At 23.8% G+C, this 18,051-nt stretch overlaps 1 protein-coding gene across 12 annotated transcripts in view; it reads right to left on the bottom strand.

Annotated features, from left to right (window-relative positions):
• The window catches only part of LOC102678780 (peripheral plasma membrane protein CASK), a 241,295-nt gene that overhangs the window by 219,041 nt on the left and 4,203 nt on the right, over positions 1–18,051 (bottom strand). The window contains exon 1 of one of the 12 annotated variants that reach the window (XM_031513038.1): positions 12,103–12,137. The exons of the other annotated variants lie outside the window; for them this stretch is intronic. Within the exon in view, the coding sequence (XP_031368898.1) occupies positions 12,103–12,122 (20 nt within the window). The 5' untranslated portion in view covers positions 12,123–12,137. Of the gene's footprint in view, positions 1–12,102; positions 12,138–18,051 lie in introns of those variants that run through there. 12 annotated transcript variants of the gene reach the window in all.

Consider the following 18,051-nt stretch of genomic DNA (forward strand, 5'->3'; position numbering starts at 1 on the left):
CATTGTTTCAGACGATTGCAGAAAACAATCCTTCTTCAATTTTAATGTGTATTGATAAACTTAAGCAGCTTATTGCAGCGGATTATATGCAGTTAAAGAAAATTTAAATTTAATAAATTACCAATAATAAATACTGAAACAATGTTACGTTGATTGTTGTAAAAGACTAGTGGGAAATATATTTCTATCGATAAAAATATTTAATGCTTTTTTTCACCAAACTAGAGATTCTCAATTTAACTTTTTCTCGAACCTATATACCTATAATTTACAACTTGTTAACTCAATTATTAACTAGTGAATTATCGTGCAAAAATTGCTCTGATAATGATACTTTGTGAAGAATATAGTTCTAGAAAGTACTTCATTTTATATTCTAGGAACTCCATCGCGCCACCTACATTCTTGAGAACTATTTTCATGCATGAATGTAATGTGCGTATATCACTAACATATTCAAACAACTTTAAACTCGATAAATTTTTGAACTTTATACATCTTCCTTAAAGTAACTAAAAATTTGGAATTTATAATCTTTTAAATCTCTTTACATTTAAACAATGAACTTGAATATGCAATAACTGTTACAATTTAATGCTCAATTACAAACTATGTAACAAACTATGTAAAGTTAAAAGTTCTTCAAAGATACTATAACATAGTAACAAATAATTGATTACAAAATTGATACTGTTATAACATTTTTAGAATTATTGACATTTAACAGTCAGAATTTTTACATTTTATTCTAAATAAATTTTATAATCTCGTTATATCTCTAAATATTTCGCGATTTTTTTTTAAATTCTGACCTTTTTTTGTAATATTCAAATAATTTTCCTTTAGATAAGGAAAATTAAAATAATTGTTTCTCTATAAAATGACTAATTTCAATTTAACTAATAAAAATATTATTGATACTCTTCTAAAATACAAAAATGTGATTATTTTAACTAAAACAACAATAAATCAAGTGGAAAAACTCTGATTTACAATCCATACATTACATTTTACATATTACATTACATAGATTGATAACTATTGCTTCAAACAATAATTATTATTCTAACTTTTATTCTTCTAACTTCTAACAAATATTTTTAAAAATACTCTCTTACAACATTTTTTACAAAGTTTGATAAATTGAAAATTACTCCATTACTCTAAAGCAATAATTATATTTAATTTTAACTAAAAATAATCAAATATATTCCCTAAAAAAAAAAAATATTTCATAATCTTCTTATCAATTTACAATCGACAGATTGAGAACCACTGCTTCATCGCAGACCCTATTAACAAAATCTTATTGGTGGGGAGATATCTCTTTTTGAATCCCTTCAACTTCTCTAATAGCTCATTCATGGCATCAATGAACGATCATGAATGTTCCACTGTTCAGCCATATCACCCAAAGAAGTTAAAGCTACGATCCACAAACATAATCATAATCACAGCCATAGAACTTCATCTACGACCCATCCCTCGTTCCCATTATGCGAGCATAAACGCAATGACTGGATCAGCATTGACCGCGGCCAACTAAGGTGTATTCATGCCGATATCGGTTTGGCTAATTTGCCGTATGTTAACCACGCGCGCATTCATTGAATTCGCGAAAACCATAATGCACCAAACGATCTCTGCCCGTCGATCGAGCCGCCCACGCGTTATTGCGATTCGATCTGTCTCGAGCACGCCATCTCTACAAATACGATAAGTAATCGAGTTACGTAATCGATTCGTCCAAAATATGTGCATTTGCGAGAGAAATATCTAGGTCACCGATTTTGATTTGATTAAATTTAACGTGTCGTTTACCGTTTACACATGTGTAATAACAGAGGTAAGGTTTTTTTTTGTATGAAACAAGCTACATAAATGTTTTTTCTAGGTTCCAGTAGTGAGAAGTATTTCGCGCGCGATAAATTATGAATACGAATTACGAAAGATATTTTTATTCAAATTTCATGTTTTTTTAATTAATTATTAATTTTAAGATTATTATATATATTATATATAGATACTTTTCTTTCTTGCAATTGAAATTAATCTTTTAATACACACATGTAATTGAAACATGTAAATTTAATACAAGTATAATTTAATTTAATTACAAATACATATAATATGATTAAAATTGTATTATTTTTTTTTATTTTTTAAATTATTTTTTAATTATAATTTTTTAAATTTAGAATAGAATAAAAAATATTATAATTATTAAAACAATTATTTATCTGCAATCATTTATTATTCTTAAATAATTTTGATTTTACTTATCAATAATTTATATTCCTATAATTTCTATTAAAAATTATACATTTTTTAATAGAAATTGCAATATGAAACATTCTTTGTACTTTTACGGCTAAAAAATATACAGTTTCATTCTAAAAGGTACATATACAAAGTTACTACGAAAAGATTACATGTTCCAACTTATTTCAATCAATGAATCGTATACTATCATGATACTAACATTGAATACCTAAGCAAAAGTAACAAAAACCTACCAAAGTATTTTGTTATCTTAACTTTTATACATAAAAATTATAGATAGAATATAATTTACAAAGAATAAGAGTAATTTGTACATATTTATGACCATCTAAATAGAGAAAAAAATTTGAAAACGGATGTTAATTACCCAATTGAATTTACGTGTGTACTTAGTATGAAATCTTAAAATGTTTATGAACAGCCATAAAAAACAAACGATCCGGAAAATCGAGAAAAGCGATACTATTTTACGATAATGCCAGACCACATTCCGCTACTATAATATAAAAATTGTAAAGTGTCAGGAATATCCAACTTATAATCTAGATTATAAGTATATAAATTAAACTGATTTTCATGTATTAAGTTGAAGAAGATATATGCTCTTATTCGTGTCAAGATAATATTAAAAAATGTAATATACGTAAAAAGACTATTAAAAAATAATAAAATCTTTTTACTAATTATTGTTTTGTATAAATCATTGAATTTTAAGCAAACTATTTTTATTATATTTGTTTTTGTTTCATTTCCTATCCGATAAATTATAATTATATCAAATCAGATGCAAGTTTCTCTGAATTTTTTTTCTAACTCATCAAAAATGAAATTCAATGAAGAACAGATTGTTACTTTTTTAATTTTGATAAGTCTTACTCTAGAACGATTGTGAAAAACTAATGTACGAAATCAGCATATATACTAATATTTATGAACCGTACGAAAAACATTTCAACATGGATAATTTATCAGAATATGATCATAAATTTTATAAAATTTATATATTGATTCCTGTTTTATGTTTTAAAAAATATTTATATTTTAAGTATTTATGTTGAAAATTTATATTTTTAGAAAAAATTTTTATTTAAAAAAATTAATCAGTCAATTTATGTTAATAAAAAGAATTTCATTTATTTTTCTCCTTTATAAGAGAAAAAATGTAATTTATTTATTATTTTATTCCTCATGTATTTAGATAGTCTGTTTTAGCCTGTAAGATTCTGTGTATTTATCCGAGATGAAGACATAGTATAAACGTATACAATATATGTATATCAACAGCTAATAATTCATAGTGCTCTGGAACGCGTCTCTAGAGAAGCGATAAATAATAAATTGTTAAGGCGATCAGTGAGGTATATTATCCAGACAGATCCTATAACCGACATAACAAGTATCATATTACTTCTCGCGATAAATTATAATATAGTTACATTTTCTTAGAAAATTTTTCAATCACAAGCGATAATTAATAATAATAACGAGCAAACGAAACGTGATAAGTTAATTTTTATTGTTATAATTATTATTTAACTTTAGATAAAAGATGAAATTTTTAATGATGATTCAGTCATAAAAAATTTCATCATAAAAAATTAATATAATAAATAATAAAAAAAAAGAATCGAAAATAGTTTTTAAATTCACGAAGTTCTACAAAAAAGAATATCTAATTGTCAAAATATCTAATGTTACGATACTACTAATATTTCTAAAATATTCAAAGAGTTGACATGAATATATTTTCACATCATAACCAAATGGATAAGATTTGAATAATACCAAACTGATTGAATTTCAAAGCTTTCATATAAAAGATGAAAAGTATATGATATAGATTTATGAAATATTTCGTCGCATTTATTTCACGTGTATTTTATTTAAATCAAGATCATAAACGATCAAGCAAAATAAATCGAATGAATCGAAATTTTTCATTTACAGAAGATCAAAATCCATCTCATTAAAATGGATTATAAAGTGTTGAGCAACAAGTATTCGCACTATCGTGAAAAAGCTCATACCTAGATACTTGAAGATTCGTGTCAAGAACTAAAGAGACGATAACTGAGCAGAACCTGACTTCAACATATCTCGTGATACCATCAACAGGAACAATCTTTATATTCCAATGTATTCAAAACGAAAGTATGCATTATATACATTGAAATTCTAGAATTGTCTTCTTCTCATTCCATAAATAAAAAAATAACTTGAAATCCTAAGGATATATCATATTATATAAGTAGATAACAAATATATTCAACGATATGGAATGAAAATATCAAACGTATATATTATACTTTCATCAATGTTCGGAGATATAAATCTCGAAGAATTTTTTTCTCGTTTTCCCGTCATCTGATACTAAATGGATTATACAAATTGACATTTTCTAATTTTTGTTGACAAAAACTCGATAATTCGACAATTTTTAACCGCATAAAAAAGCAATACGAAGGTTTGTTCGCCCATGTCCCACTTTTTACAAGAAATTATCGACACCTCGTTGTTACCTAATGGCGATCGATTAATGGCAAATATTACCTTTTGAATTAACTTTTGAACATCATAATTTCTCTACAATATGAATAATTTTGTTATCGAAGGTAAAATTATGCTTTTCGTGTCTTGAAACTTCTTATTTAGAACAGGTAATTTCCACAATATTTTTATCTCAAATAACACATAATTTGAAAGTATAATTTAACATTACTGTTACAATTTTATGTATTTTAGAGGTAAAGATATTTTACTTCTAAAACTAAAAATTGTTAAATAATATGCTATTGATTATTTCATTATGAAAAAAAAAATTTTTTTTTAAAAATACAATAATTATATGTATATATTCTCATTATTCTCATAAAAAATTCCTATGTTTACCAATTATTTATTATTTTTTGCAGATCCGTTCTTTCTAAAAAATACCCATTCTGAAAAATTAAAGAATCGTTTATAAGTTTTCACTTGAAATATATTTGTATAGTATTAATGAACAAAAAGGAAATTTTTAAATGGAATTTATATGAAAAAAAAAGATGAGAAATAAAAATATTTGTACGATATTTTCAACCGACAATCGGCCAATCATAAAGTGAAACCTCTGGGATCGCAGTCAATTAGGTCAATGAGGGAAATCAAAGGAAACCGTTCTAAGCAAAAATACTACATGAGACTATAGGCCGATACTATATAGACTGGTGAAAATGAACGCATCCATTTTTTTTTCTTTGCTTTAAGCTTGGAAGAATATAACACATTTTTATTTATTTTAAACCTTTATGTACAAACTAGGTTATTAACAATCCAACATTAACTTCTTTCTTGGTTTTCTTTTTTTTTTTCTTTTTAAATTTTCACATGAAAAATATACTTTTAAATATTAATATATGATATTTAAAGATAATAACACAAATTACACATACTAACTCCTACTTGTTTGTTACTCATTAATGATAACTAAAAATGACAGTTTCTAATGTAAATAATATAATAACATTGATAAATATTCCATTTTTGAAATCTAATTTTTTCAAAATATTAAATTAAAATTTGTTAAAAGTCTAACAGCAAGAAAATTAAGCTTGAACATTTAATGTATCTAATAGAATACAAAAGAAAAAAAGACAATGTATTTATATTTCGAAATTTTGTCTTTTAAAATAAATACAAATATTATAGATTTTAAAAAATTTCGAAAAATTTCAATAATCACAACTTAATTAATTAATTATGAATCAAAAAGAATTAAAAACGATATTGAACAATATGAAAAATATAATATCAATCGATTAGAACAGTTTATGAAGAAATTTATGAACGATTTTCTAGAATATGATCAACTATCGACTTAATGATGAAAGAAAAAATTAGATTTTTTTCTATGAGATTTGCCACGAGAAATGAAGCTTAAGTGGTGATAATTAAAAATCCAATCAAAATTGATACGCGAGTTCATGAAATGATCTCGAATTTTTAAATTTCGCTTATTGTGTTGCATGTGACTGCCTGATTCAGCGGCTTCTTTGTTCTGGAAATATATAGACAGGGGTAATCGAAAAGAAGAAAACATCGAGAACGGCTTTAAAGTGGCCCATTAAAAGGTCTAATCAAAAGTTTATTTACCTTGGAATTTATTAAACGTCAATTGTCCTTTTGAGAGTCAAAGCATTGTAGTGTACAAATGAACATTTTTCTTTTTATTTTTTCTATATTGGAAATATCGTGCTTACATAAATGCTTCCTTTGAAATTTTGATTTCTTGATATAATTGAAATAATTATTTATAATTACATTTTTTTCATTTAAAAATTAATTTAATAATTTTTTCAACAAAGAAAATAAATGATGAAAATTCAATTGAAAAAATTAATTATATTGTGAGAAATATAATTAATTTATCAAAATATAAAATTATCATTATTCAATGATAATTTTAATATTTCAATAATAAAAATGAAAAAATTTTGAGGGAAATATAATAATATTAAAACTGAATTATCAAGATAAATAACAGTAATAAATTACTTAAATAACAAGCAATAAAGGGAGCAAAAAAAATTACTTACTATTTATAAAGATAGAATTGATTTAATAAAATATTTCCCTTTTATAATAAAAACAATACCATCATTGAAATCATTAATTTAAATAAAGCAAAAATTTTAGATCAATCGGACAATTGAGTTTACGTAAAAGACTGATTCACTGTACCAATTTAAAAACTATTCTTCTTACGTACACGTCTTTATTTTCATATCCAATATAAAATTCACTAATCAACGATCAAATGTTTAAAAAAAAAATTTACGCAAGAATAGATAAAATTTATAACACATATACGTAGGCATATAATATTTTCAGAGATACATGTAATACCCAGAGATACAAGAGAATTTCTCCGTGAAATTCAGAAACTAGATAATATCTCTCGCTACTCCCCGTTATATGACAAATTAATATTGTGGGTTTATTTGGTAAACATCGAGTTCTAAAAGGAAGTTTTAACATGAAACTTCCGCAAGAGCCAAGTTGTATTTCTGTTCGCGATTTATTTAAAGTACAAGAAAGCTAGTCTGAAAATTAAATATATAATTTGTTTGATTATGAATTATCTAAAAAGATATTTAAAGATATGGACACGTTCATAAGATGGACACGATTAAAATAAATAGATTTTGCATTAATTGAGCAGAATTCATTTATATAAAATGCCACGATATTTAATGGTTAAAATTATTCATTTATTAGAACGGATATGACCTTTATTAGCGAGGAAATTACGAGATAGGAAGAATTAATTCTTCGAATAATACGCACGATAATAAATGTGTGTTTCTTAAATTATTTCTTATATAATGTATGTACATAAATAAAATGTTTAAATTTGAAGAAAATATGAAACATTTAATTACAAGCTATTGTGTTACATTTATTAACCTACATATGATTAAAACATTACACGTAATTATACCTTAAGATTTAACAATGACTTTGCAATTTAAAATAATGGAAATTAAAAATTATTAATTAGTACAATCTAGTACAACCTAGTACAACCTAGTAACAACCTAGTACAATCTAGTAAAAAGTATATATATGATTATAGTATATATGATTTATAAATTTGCTGATTAAGAAAAAAGAAAATTGAAATATTATTTGTTATGATAAAAGCATATTATAAATGATAAAAATTCATTGATTACGAAAATATATCATAAGAAATATCCTAGACGAGAACAGAAAATATTAAAAAAAAATACGAAAAATATTTCAAACAATATGATTCATTGAACGAAATTTCTAACAATTTCTTCATGAACAACCTACAAAACTTTCTGTAAAATCATGTGTATTAAATATAACCCTAGGGACATTAATACAAAATGTTGTAATATAGGTATTCACTACTTCAACACGACTTAACGAATGAATACGATATTAGTCAAAGTTTGGTTTCGAGAACATTGAAATCCCAAAAGCTTTATCCATCTCATTATTTCACAGAGTAAACTTCGTCTTACAATTGTAGAAGCTACTTTTATAGGCAACTATAGTTTCTGCGATTTTATATATAACAAAAAGAATGTAAAATATTAAATAATAATTTTATAAATGAACGAATAAAATTTTATAAAATAGTAATGTAAATTACTATTATTATAAAATTAATGGTACCTGCTGTAATTTAGTGATATATATAGCACTTCGTTAATCAAATTATTTCAAAAAAAAAATTTTAATTTCCTATATCTATATATGATATTTTAAATCTAATATAAAAAAAAAAATAAAAAATATATGATGAAAAGCAAAAATAAAAATGTATTATAACATATGAAAAAAGTCAAAGTTATATCATATCATATCACCTAAATAATAATGATAATATTTAAAAAATAAAAATTTTTTATAAATAAAGATTACTTGCATTTCAATTTTATTTAACATTATTCATTATTTAAAAATTTATATTCATTTCTTGTATTTCTAAATTTAAGTTAATATTCTAAGATGTTCACGCGTTTTTATTATAACGACTTTATAACTAACAATTCTTATCAAATTCTTCTGTGATAATGAAATTAATTATCATTATTTTTTCCTTAACTTGATAAATCTCAAAATAATCTTTTCGATTCAAAGTCCTTTCAAAATTGTCAAATGAATTGGATAATAGTTAGAAATATACAAATGGATTATGATCGATTCTATGCTTCGTTGCGAATATCAAAGGTTTGTTGTGAATATTAGCCTTGTTGTCTCAATGGACTCTCTGCTCGATTGCTTTATACGACTATTCTCAAAAGATTTATATTCCAAATGTTGGATAACTATCAAGAGTCTGTTTTCAAATACAGAACTATATTTCCAATAAGTAGCACGACTCACTGATTCGTCTGATTTGTGTTCAAAGAACCGATAGAGATAAATCGAGTTCGTTTTGCTTTTTTACTATTTGTAAATGTCCTGAAGAAGAGAAAACATTTCCTTGCCTTAGAATCCTAGTGAAATAGGAAATGTCTAGCAAGTTTTTCATAAATTTAAAGTATCATTTAAATGATAATCTTGATATGACGAAACTATGATGAAAATTTTTAAGTATTATTCAATGAATTAAATTATCAAGATATTTCTCTTTTGTCTTTTAATTTTCAGAAATTATTATCACTATTATCAGAAAAAAAAAGTTTGATATCTCATTTATTCTATTTTGATATCTTAACTTACTTTTTCTGATTTATATTTTTTGTATTAACAGATTAACAATAATATTGTACATGTATAATTAATAACAATGGCGACAATGAGTCTTATTATTGAACTAGTGAAAATTTCAATGTTAAAATTAAAAATAATTTTTAATATCAATTTTCAGTGAAATATAGAATGATAAATCTATGACTTGACTTTGGACCATATATCACAAAAAATGAGCCGAGTTATTATATTTCACGGAAAATATTATTTTGCTTTTCTATTTGGAGGATATATCACTTGAAATTAGAAGAAAAATATGATTGCAACAGACGATGTACAATCTTATCCTCAAATAAAAAATAATAGTTCACTTGGAACGCCAGTTTTTCAGATGGATTGACAGATATATTTTCTTGTTATGGCCATAAAAATCTTCGTGGATTTAAATCTATTAAATTTTTCTCACCAATTTATTAAAAATATAATGCATTAAATAGAAAAATTGAAACTACATAATGTAAAAATTATCGAAATTATTATATATCTAAAATTAAAAATAAAAGCCATAACTCTGAATATGATTTAGAAGCATTCTACAATTCAAATTGGCTTGTTCAAGGCTTTTATTTTCGACATTTATCACAGTTGTCAAGCACCATGCGAATATAAAATATTCAAAGCATGATTTTCATGCTGAACATTTCGATCAAATTTTTAAAAACTACTGTGAATTATTATTATATCTTCAATACCTTAATACGAATTTTTGGCAATATTATCACTTTACCAATGGATCATTATAATGAAACCTAAATTCGATTTTTTCAATAGGAATTAATAGAAAAATTAATGAAAAAAAGGAATAAGTTCTCAATTTGAAATCGGAGCTCAAATAAATAAAATTAAGAAATAAATTTAAGAAATTTTATTGAAAAATCATGATTATGAAGAAAGAAAATCAGTAAGAAATATTTGGCGACGAATATTGGATTTTTGAATGAAGAATCGAAAAGATTTTTTTTCTTATTAAAAAAATATAATAAATATTGGATTTGAATATAAAGTTGGACAAATATAAAGATTCAGCTACATATGAAATATGATATTTATAAACTAATATACGAAAATACACGAAATTACAAACCAATGAAACGTTTCAATATGATTCCAATATAATTGGAACAAGATCCGAAGACGGAAACAGTGCTCGATGTTAAAGCTCATCGTTGAAGTAGTGCAACATCGACAATGATATTCTAGCCCTATAGTTCGGTTGTTTCCACATTATTGGACTCATAGAGATTATGGACTAGCTAGCTATAATTGAGAAATAAAGAGGATGGGGAATTGCATTTAGCGAAGTATTAGAGAAGATATTAGAGAAACTTTGATGTAAAAAGCTTCTTCAATACAAGTTCGTAAAACTTTGTTGATATCACTTGATTTATTACTAATTGGATTTTGATATTAGCTATGTTATGATCCAACAAAAAATAAAAAGTTTGCTTATCTATCTATCTATGTATACCTTAAATTAATTATTGTTTATTGCAAGATTTCTGATACTTAAATTGAATTGAAGTATCATACATATTACTAGCCAAAAAATTGAAATCATTATGTATTCTATAAGATGTAAAAATATGAAAAAAAAATAATAATAATTCTAATAGAAAATCTAATGATATAAAAATAAATTATAAATTATTATCGATATCTACAACTTTAATTTTAAATAATAAAATTAATAAAATTTTATACAGATACAAATATTGAACTATTGAACTAATTCTAATAAAAAAGTTAGCTTATAATTTTTCAATTAAAAATGTATAAAAATAACAAAATTGGCATGAGATTTAATATGAATACAAATTATAATTCGAAGATATTTCAAAAAATAAACAAAAAAAATTAACTTAAAATCTTATTATCTTAAAGAATTCTTTAATTAAAAATCTATAAAAATAAAATTACTACTTATATTTATAACGTTTCGAACTAACATTAAGCAATAATAAATTTAATGTAGAATTTAATACAGAAATGATTTCAATATCTGGTTGGCAGTTTATAGCTATAGATGAAAGTACGTGCCAACTTGGATCCAAGCATACGCAATGAATGTTAAACAATCGAAATGCTATTTGAAGAAATCCTTTTCCAACCTATTAAATTAAATCTTGATGGAAATCATGTTATTTCAAATCTAGAATTTAATTCTCTAGAGAAAAATCTACATTTGTATTAATATATGATTATAGAAAGATATAAAAGAGATTTATCTCGATATTGAAATATTAATTCAAATTATTTATTTATAGACATTATATTACACACAGATCTATCTCGTATCTTTTACCATTCTTCAAAAAATATCTCACAATATTTACTTACAAAATTCAATTGCTCAAAAAACAAAATCCATCCAAATCGAAATTTTTGCATATCATCTTATTTTGATTTTATTTCGATCTTTCAAAAGTATTCCATGAATATATCATCATCCTGTATATATGATATTATTTATCCGTTAAATATAATAGATAATGTAAAAATAAATCAATATAGAAATACCTTCTTTCATAAAATGCTACAACATAAAATTACCTTTCAAAGAATACATCCATAAACAAGTTTTCTACATCTACTTATAACTACCTTCACATTAAACTAGATACACGTGTATCTTTATAAAATCAAGCAAATACCTTCGTCGATTTGACGAATTCAATGAACTTTAATGTCTAACATAGAAAGAAGTTTAAAATTCGAAAGTTTATTTGGTGCATCTGCATCTTGGGAACAATGAGGTGTCAGTTTGCATCCATAGCGATGCCAAGAAGATTTCAACGATTCAATCTTCACGCCACTTCTGAGTTGGAGAGGATCGAACTTTCTCACTTCAAATATACTCGACTACTACCAACCTCGCCTCGACCTAGCTCTAAAGTCTACACATCATCCTGTGCATATAGGACAAAAATACATTTTGCCCTTGATATACATTAAATAACTGACATATATTAAATAAAGCATTGTATCGTCGTATCATCGTTAACACCTCCAGTCCATCGATATCTTTTTATTCTATCATTTTGTAAATTATGTAAATTGTTGTCTAAGGGCAAGTGTCAAATAATTAGGAATTAATATAAATTTTCGATTAAATGAATATTATTATAATGATATTGTAGATAAGGTAGTGAAAGATAAAATTATGATTCCTATATTCCACATTAATGTTCAACTAATATATGATTTCAATAGTGAAATTTATTACAAATGTGGACAAGAATTGATTGTGGATAATATTGATAATGTTGAAATATATGCTAATGAACGTAACGTGATAATGTAGGGAATAGTTAAATTGTTTCATATCTATAATCCCTATAATTTAAAAAATAGATATAGAATATAGATATAGATTTAGAATATTAAAAATACAAAAAAATATCCTAAAATTAGTATTGAATATTGTAATAAATGAATGTTTTAGAATTTATTACTATTATATTACTATCATATTATATTACTATTATATTACTATTACTATTATAGATTAAATTAGATTTATGTATAAAATTTAAAAAAATTTTAAACCTATTACGTTCTATTACATTTTTGTATCCTTTTAATTTACCTAAATTTTTGCCCAAATGATTAACTTAGTAACTAAACATAACTTAGTAACTAAATTTTTTCATAAAAGTATTAAAGTTAAATAAAAAGTACAATTTTTAATCATTCAAAAATGCTGCACAGGCATATCTTTATAGTTATTTTTGAATTGTTGAGAATAGGAATGAATTCGACCGTGAAGCGAACGAAATACTGATACATTACAGAGCAGAAGAACGAATTAAAAAACCAATTCAAGCAAAAACAAAGCAATGTCGATAAAACCACGGAAAAAATTATTTATAGTACAATGAATCTTCAAAAAACACATTAAACATATTGATTACTCAACGAAATATCTGATGCAACATTTATTTAAAATATACGTATAAATTCTATACTAATATTTATTTTCAAGAATATTTTTTGCAACGTAACGAATATAATTCATTTTGTTTGTAGTTTATTTAAAAAAATTACATGAATTCGGTAAACATATTTCAAAATAAAATCTGACCTGTTAATTTTCATTTCAGAGAATTTTAAGTTTACAAAATTCATTAATATAAATTTAATAATAATAAATATTCACCGATAGTATTTGCAGACAATTTATCGATTTTTGTATATCTATATAATTGATATATTCCGATAAATTTAACGATTTCAAAAGTGAATAATTATATAATTTATATTCCATTATCAATCTCGAATGCTAACATTAATCAAATTTTTTTATGCTTAACTTATTTCCAAAAACTATACTCAAAATTATATTCGTTTTAAAAACTTATCACGTTTCTATGATTAATGCTACAATGTTTTATAAATGTATTCATTGTTATAATATATATACTATATGATTTAACCTTCATCGATTAAACAATAGTTTCCTCGATCAATGAATTGTGGCTCGTAATTTCCAAACTATTGCCAAACTAGATTTTTATCATTATTTCTCTCTTTTTTTTTAAATAATTTCATTATAAAATTATGATAATTAAATTATAGCTTCGAATCACTATTGAATCTTTAATAAAACTATGAAACTATAAAATGCCAAAAATATAGAAAAAGAGAGAATGCAAGAAATTATAAAAAAAATATTATACTTTCGAACTGAAACTTTCAAACTTTTTTCTATTTTAAATATAAAAATATACTCTATGTAATAAATGATAATGCATTCACATCTTGGCTCTAAAATGGGCCAATCATAACAGTCGACCATAAAAAATGCGAATACCGATCAGTTGTTCACTATCCACCTAGGCTAATATTTTAGAGTAAAAATATCCTCGTGAAATTGATATTTGCCGTATATAAGATCCACGAAGATTACTTTACGCAAATCTATTATTTCCTTAAATATATAGTATACCAAAAAAAACAAAATCATTTTCAGCGTTTCGTTTACGACAATTATTTCGAATACACAAAATATTTCATTAATACTTCTCATTAATACATTGTTCTACGAAAAACTGGGACAGATATAAACTACTATAATACCCGTTTAAATCACCCGTTTTGGACCAAAAAGAATATAAAATCCAATTTCGTTTGAAATAAATTTATTAGAATAATAAACGATCTCTCGAAATAAACGATGCAATCTATTTCGAAATGAAAACTTTTAATCAAAATAAAAAACTATATCAATTGCATTAGATTACTGCATAATAAATTTCATCTCGAAATAAATATAATAGTTATTAAATGTAATTTGTATAGTTCAAAACAAAAATTTTTGATCGAAGCAAAAAGTTTTTCACGCTTGAATGGTTTTGTCGATTTCAATCTTGTACCTGTCTGGTTTTTGCTCTTTCGAAATAGCTTCGCTAAATTCGTAAAGAAAAACGGTCTGAAAACCGCATTTCTGCATGTTACGCTTTAAAAGAACTAGAACATACTTGCTTTAGAAGTATATTTATCAAACTGGCACAGAAAATAATAGATTGAAATTTTCTGAATAAAATACTGATTTTAAAAAGTATTAAAACAAGATTTTGTAAAACGATATTAATTAATCTGATAAGAAATTCTGATCCTTCTAAAGCTTTTAATTAGATTTTTATTTGATTAACAAAAAAAAAAAACATAACTAATGAAAAAAATTCATAAAAATTTTAATTTAATAATAATTCAATCGAGTTATTTTTATTTCATATATAATTAATTATTTTTATTTATTAAAACAAAAATTTGTAACTACTAAAATTAATATAAAAAGTAATCTAATCTTTCAAAAACATTATTTTGTTATATAATAAAATATAATCGATAAAAGAAAAATATAATTGGTAAAAATTTGTAACTCGATTGAATTATTTTTAATTTATATATGATTAATATTTTTATCACTATACAAAAAATTTTCATTGATATAAAATAAAACGATATAATAATAGCATGATTACAAAAAGTTAAATTTCATAAAAATTAAAAAATTTATTTATATTAAGTAATAAATTATCATGCTATTATAGAAATCAGATTTTTTTTTATAAATCATGTTAATAAAACATGTGGATAACGCTCAATACAGCGTTAGCTTCTCATACCTAAATGCTGTTCCTCAATGGAGAATGTCATCAATGGAGCTAGAATGATGAACAAGTTTCGTTCTAAACTATTCTTAGGATATCGAAGTTTATACAGTCATTCATGGGCTAATGACCATAGCAGATAATAGAGAACCACAACACAATCAATATCCTGTTCAAAGATGATAAGGGCAAAGGGCAAATAAACTAATTCTTCTTAAACTCTTTGTAAGACTACGTACTTTAGAACTTATATTTAGGAATTCATGAAAATAAACCATCTTTATATTCAACAATTATTACTACTGAATTATTTATTCATGTTAAAATATAAATTTTAAAAAAAATCTATCGATAGAAAATCCTTTAGAAATCATATTCGAAATTGAATTATTATTTTGTATCGTTAGCCATATATATTTATTTTGAAAATATGAATCCAAAAGACGATTGACAGAAATGATATTAACGTGAGACCATTTGGGAAATCTCAATCAAGCATGTTATAATCTTCGAACATCGATTCCGAGAATATCAAAGTCGAATGTGGTCGATATTTTAATAGAACTATATTGGATTTTACGATATGTCAACAGGAAGAGTATGAATGGTTAAAAGAGAAATACTTGACGTATTTGACAAGAAAAAATTCCTGAAAAAATCTGATAAATCGCTTATGGTTTTTGTGCAAATAAATGTACTAAAATTCTGAATGATTTCTCCTGTCTTATTTATTACAATAATAATAATTTTCATAATAATACTTTAATAATACAATAATAATAAATATTAAAAACTAAAGTAATAAATGAAAAAACTTGGAATTCCTTTCACTGTAATGAGTAATATGAACGTTGATGAAATTCTATTCCATTTTAATGAAACTTATTAAAGGAAATTTGAAATTTATTAAAGTAATCTTGCAATGAAAAATAATAAAACTGAATTTTATTATTCAATGTATATTTAATTATAATATATATTATATATTATTATACTATAATATATATTATAATATATATATATTATATATGCTAAATTTAATTTTGTCGCTATTTTATTATGTAAGAAATGATATGATTTTATTTCTCTTATTATTATTACATTAAATTTTACTTTGCTTCTTTCTACTTGTATTATTGTTTAGAAATAAAATCATACGATATTGCTTTCACATTTAATTACATATCGAATAAAAATATATATGTGTATGTGTAATTATTGGTAAATTTTATTACTTAAAATTCGAAGAACAAAATATTACATCAGAAACATTCCACGAATTTTCAGCTATTAACGACTCTGTATCGTTCCATTTAAAACGTAACGATTCATTAGGATCGATGGCACCTTTCCTATGAAGTAGAATCCAACTTCATATCATCGGTAACAATTGGCATCATGCCAAAGAGAAGATATAAGAAACAAATGGCGCATCTATTGCTTCGATAATAACTAAGTTATCCGTATAACGTTTATAAAAGCGAAGAATAAGAACAATAAACAGATTCCTTATAAAATTATATACTTAATTTTGCGTTAACGTTTTGTATACATTTTTCACAAAACGCAATCATATTTTATATGATAAAAACAAGGAAAAAAAAATATCATGTAATTTAAACTAATATAAATAAATGACTCAAACCTATTATAAAATCAAATCGATTATCCATTTTCTAAAAAATTCTTAATTTTATGATCAAGATTTAAGTCTTCAGAAAACAATTAACCTCGATAAAGTTAACTAATGGCACCTATATACCTTAAGTAAAGTTAACCTATTCTTACATTTTATCAAGCGAAAAACTAGTCCATTATGATTTAATCTGTTTTATTTATCAGTTTCAATTTTTTTTAATGAAATATAAATATGATGTATTTTTCTTGCCTATAGTTTTTAGAAAAAAGAAAATCTAAAATAATGTTTATCCTATAATCTACATTATCTTATTTTAAATTGAAACGAATAAAAAAATCCTAATAAATTTTTACCTTTAAAACTATTTTTTGAGAAAGAAATAGTTTGTATGATGATAACACTTTTCATTACATAAAGTAGAAAAGCTAAAATGGATAATATTTTCATATTAAGTTCTACAATCTTTTTATTCCATTTTAGATGTAATTATAAAACTTATAAAAAGTACCTATTCGAATAATCCGAATTAAGGGAAATTTTAGAGAAAAATTTTCTCTTTGAGGAAGAAACTACTTGATACAAATAATCGTTTGGAAGGAAAATCCATTAAAAGGACTTTGTATTTATAGAACACTCGAAAATACATTCTATGATATCTAAATGTATATATATAAAGTACTTCATATCCTAAAAAATATTCTAATGCAACACATCACATTATCACAAAAGTATAATAAAAAAAAAAAA

Source organism: Apis dorsata, unplaced genomic scaffold, assembly GCF_000469605.1.
Source record: "Apis dorsata unplaced genomic scaffold, Apis dorsata 1.3 scaffold_563, whole genome shotgun sequence".
NCBI lineage: Eukaryota > Metazoa > Arthropoda > Insecta > Hymenoptera > Apidae > Apis > Apis dorsata.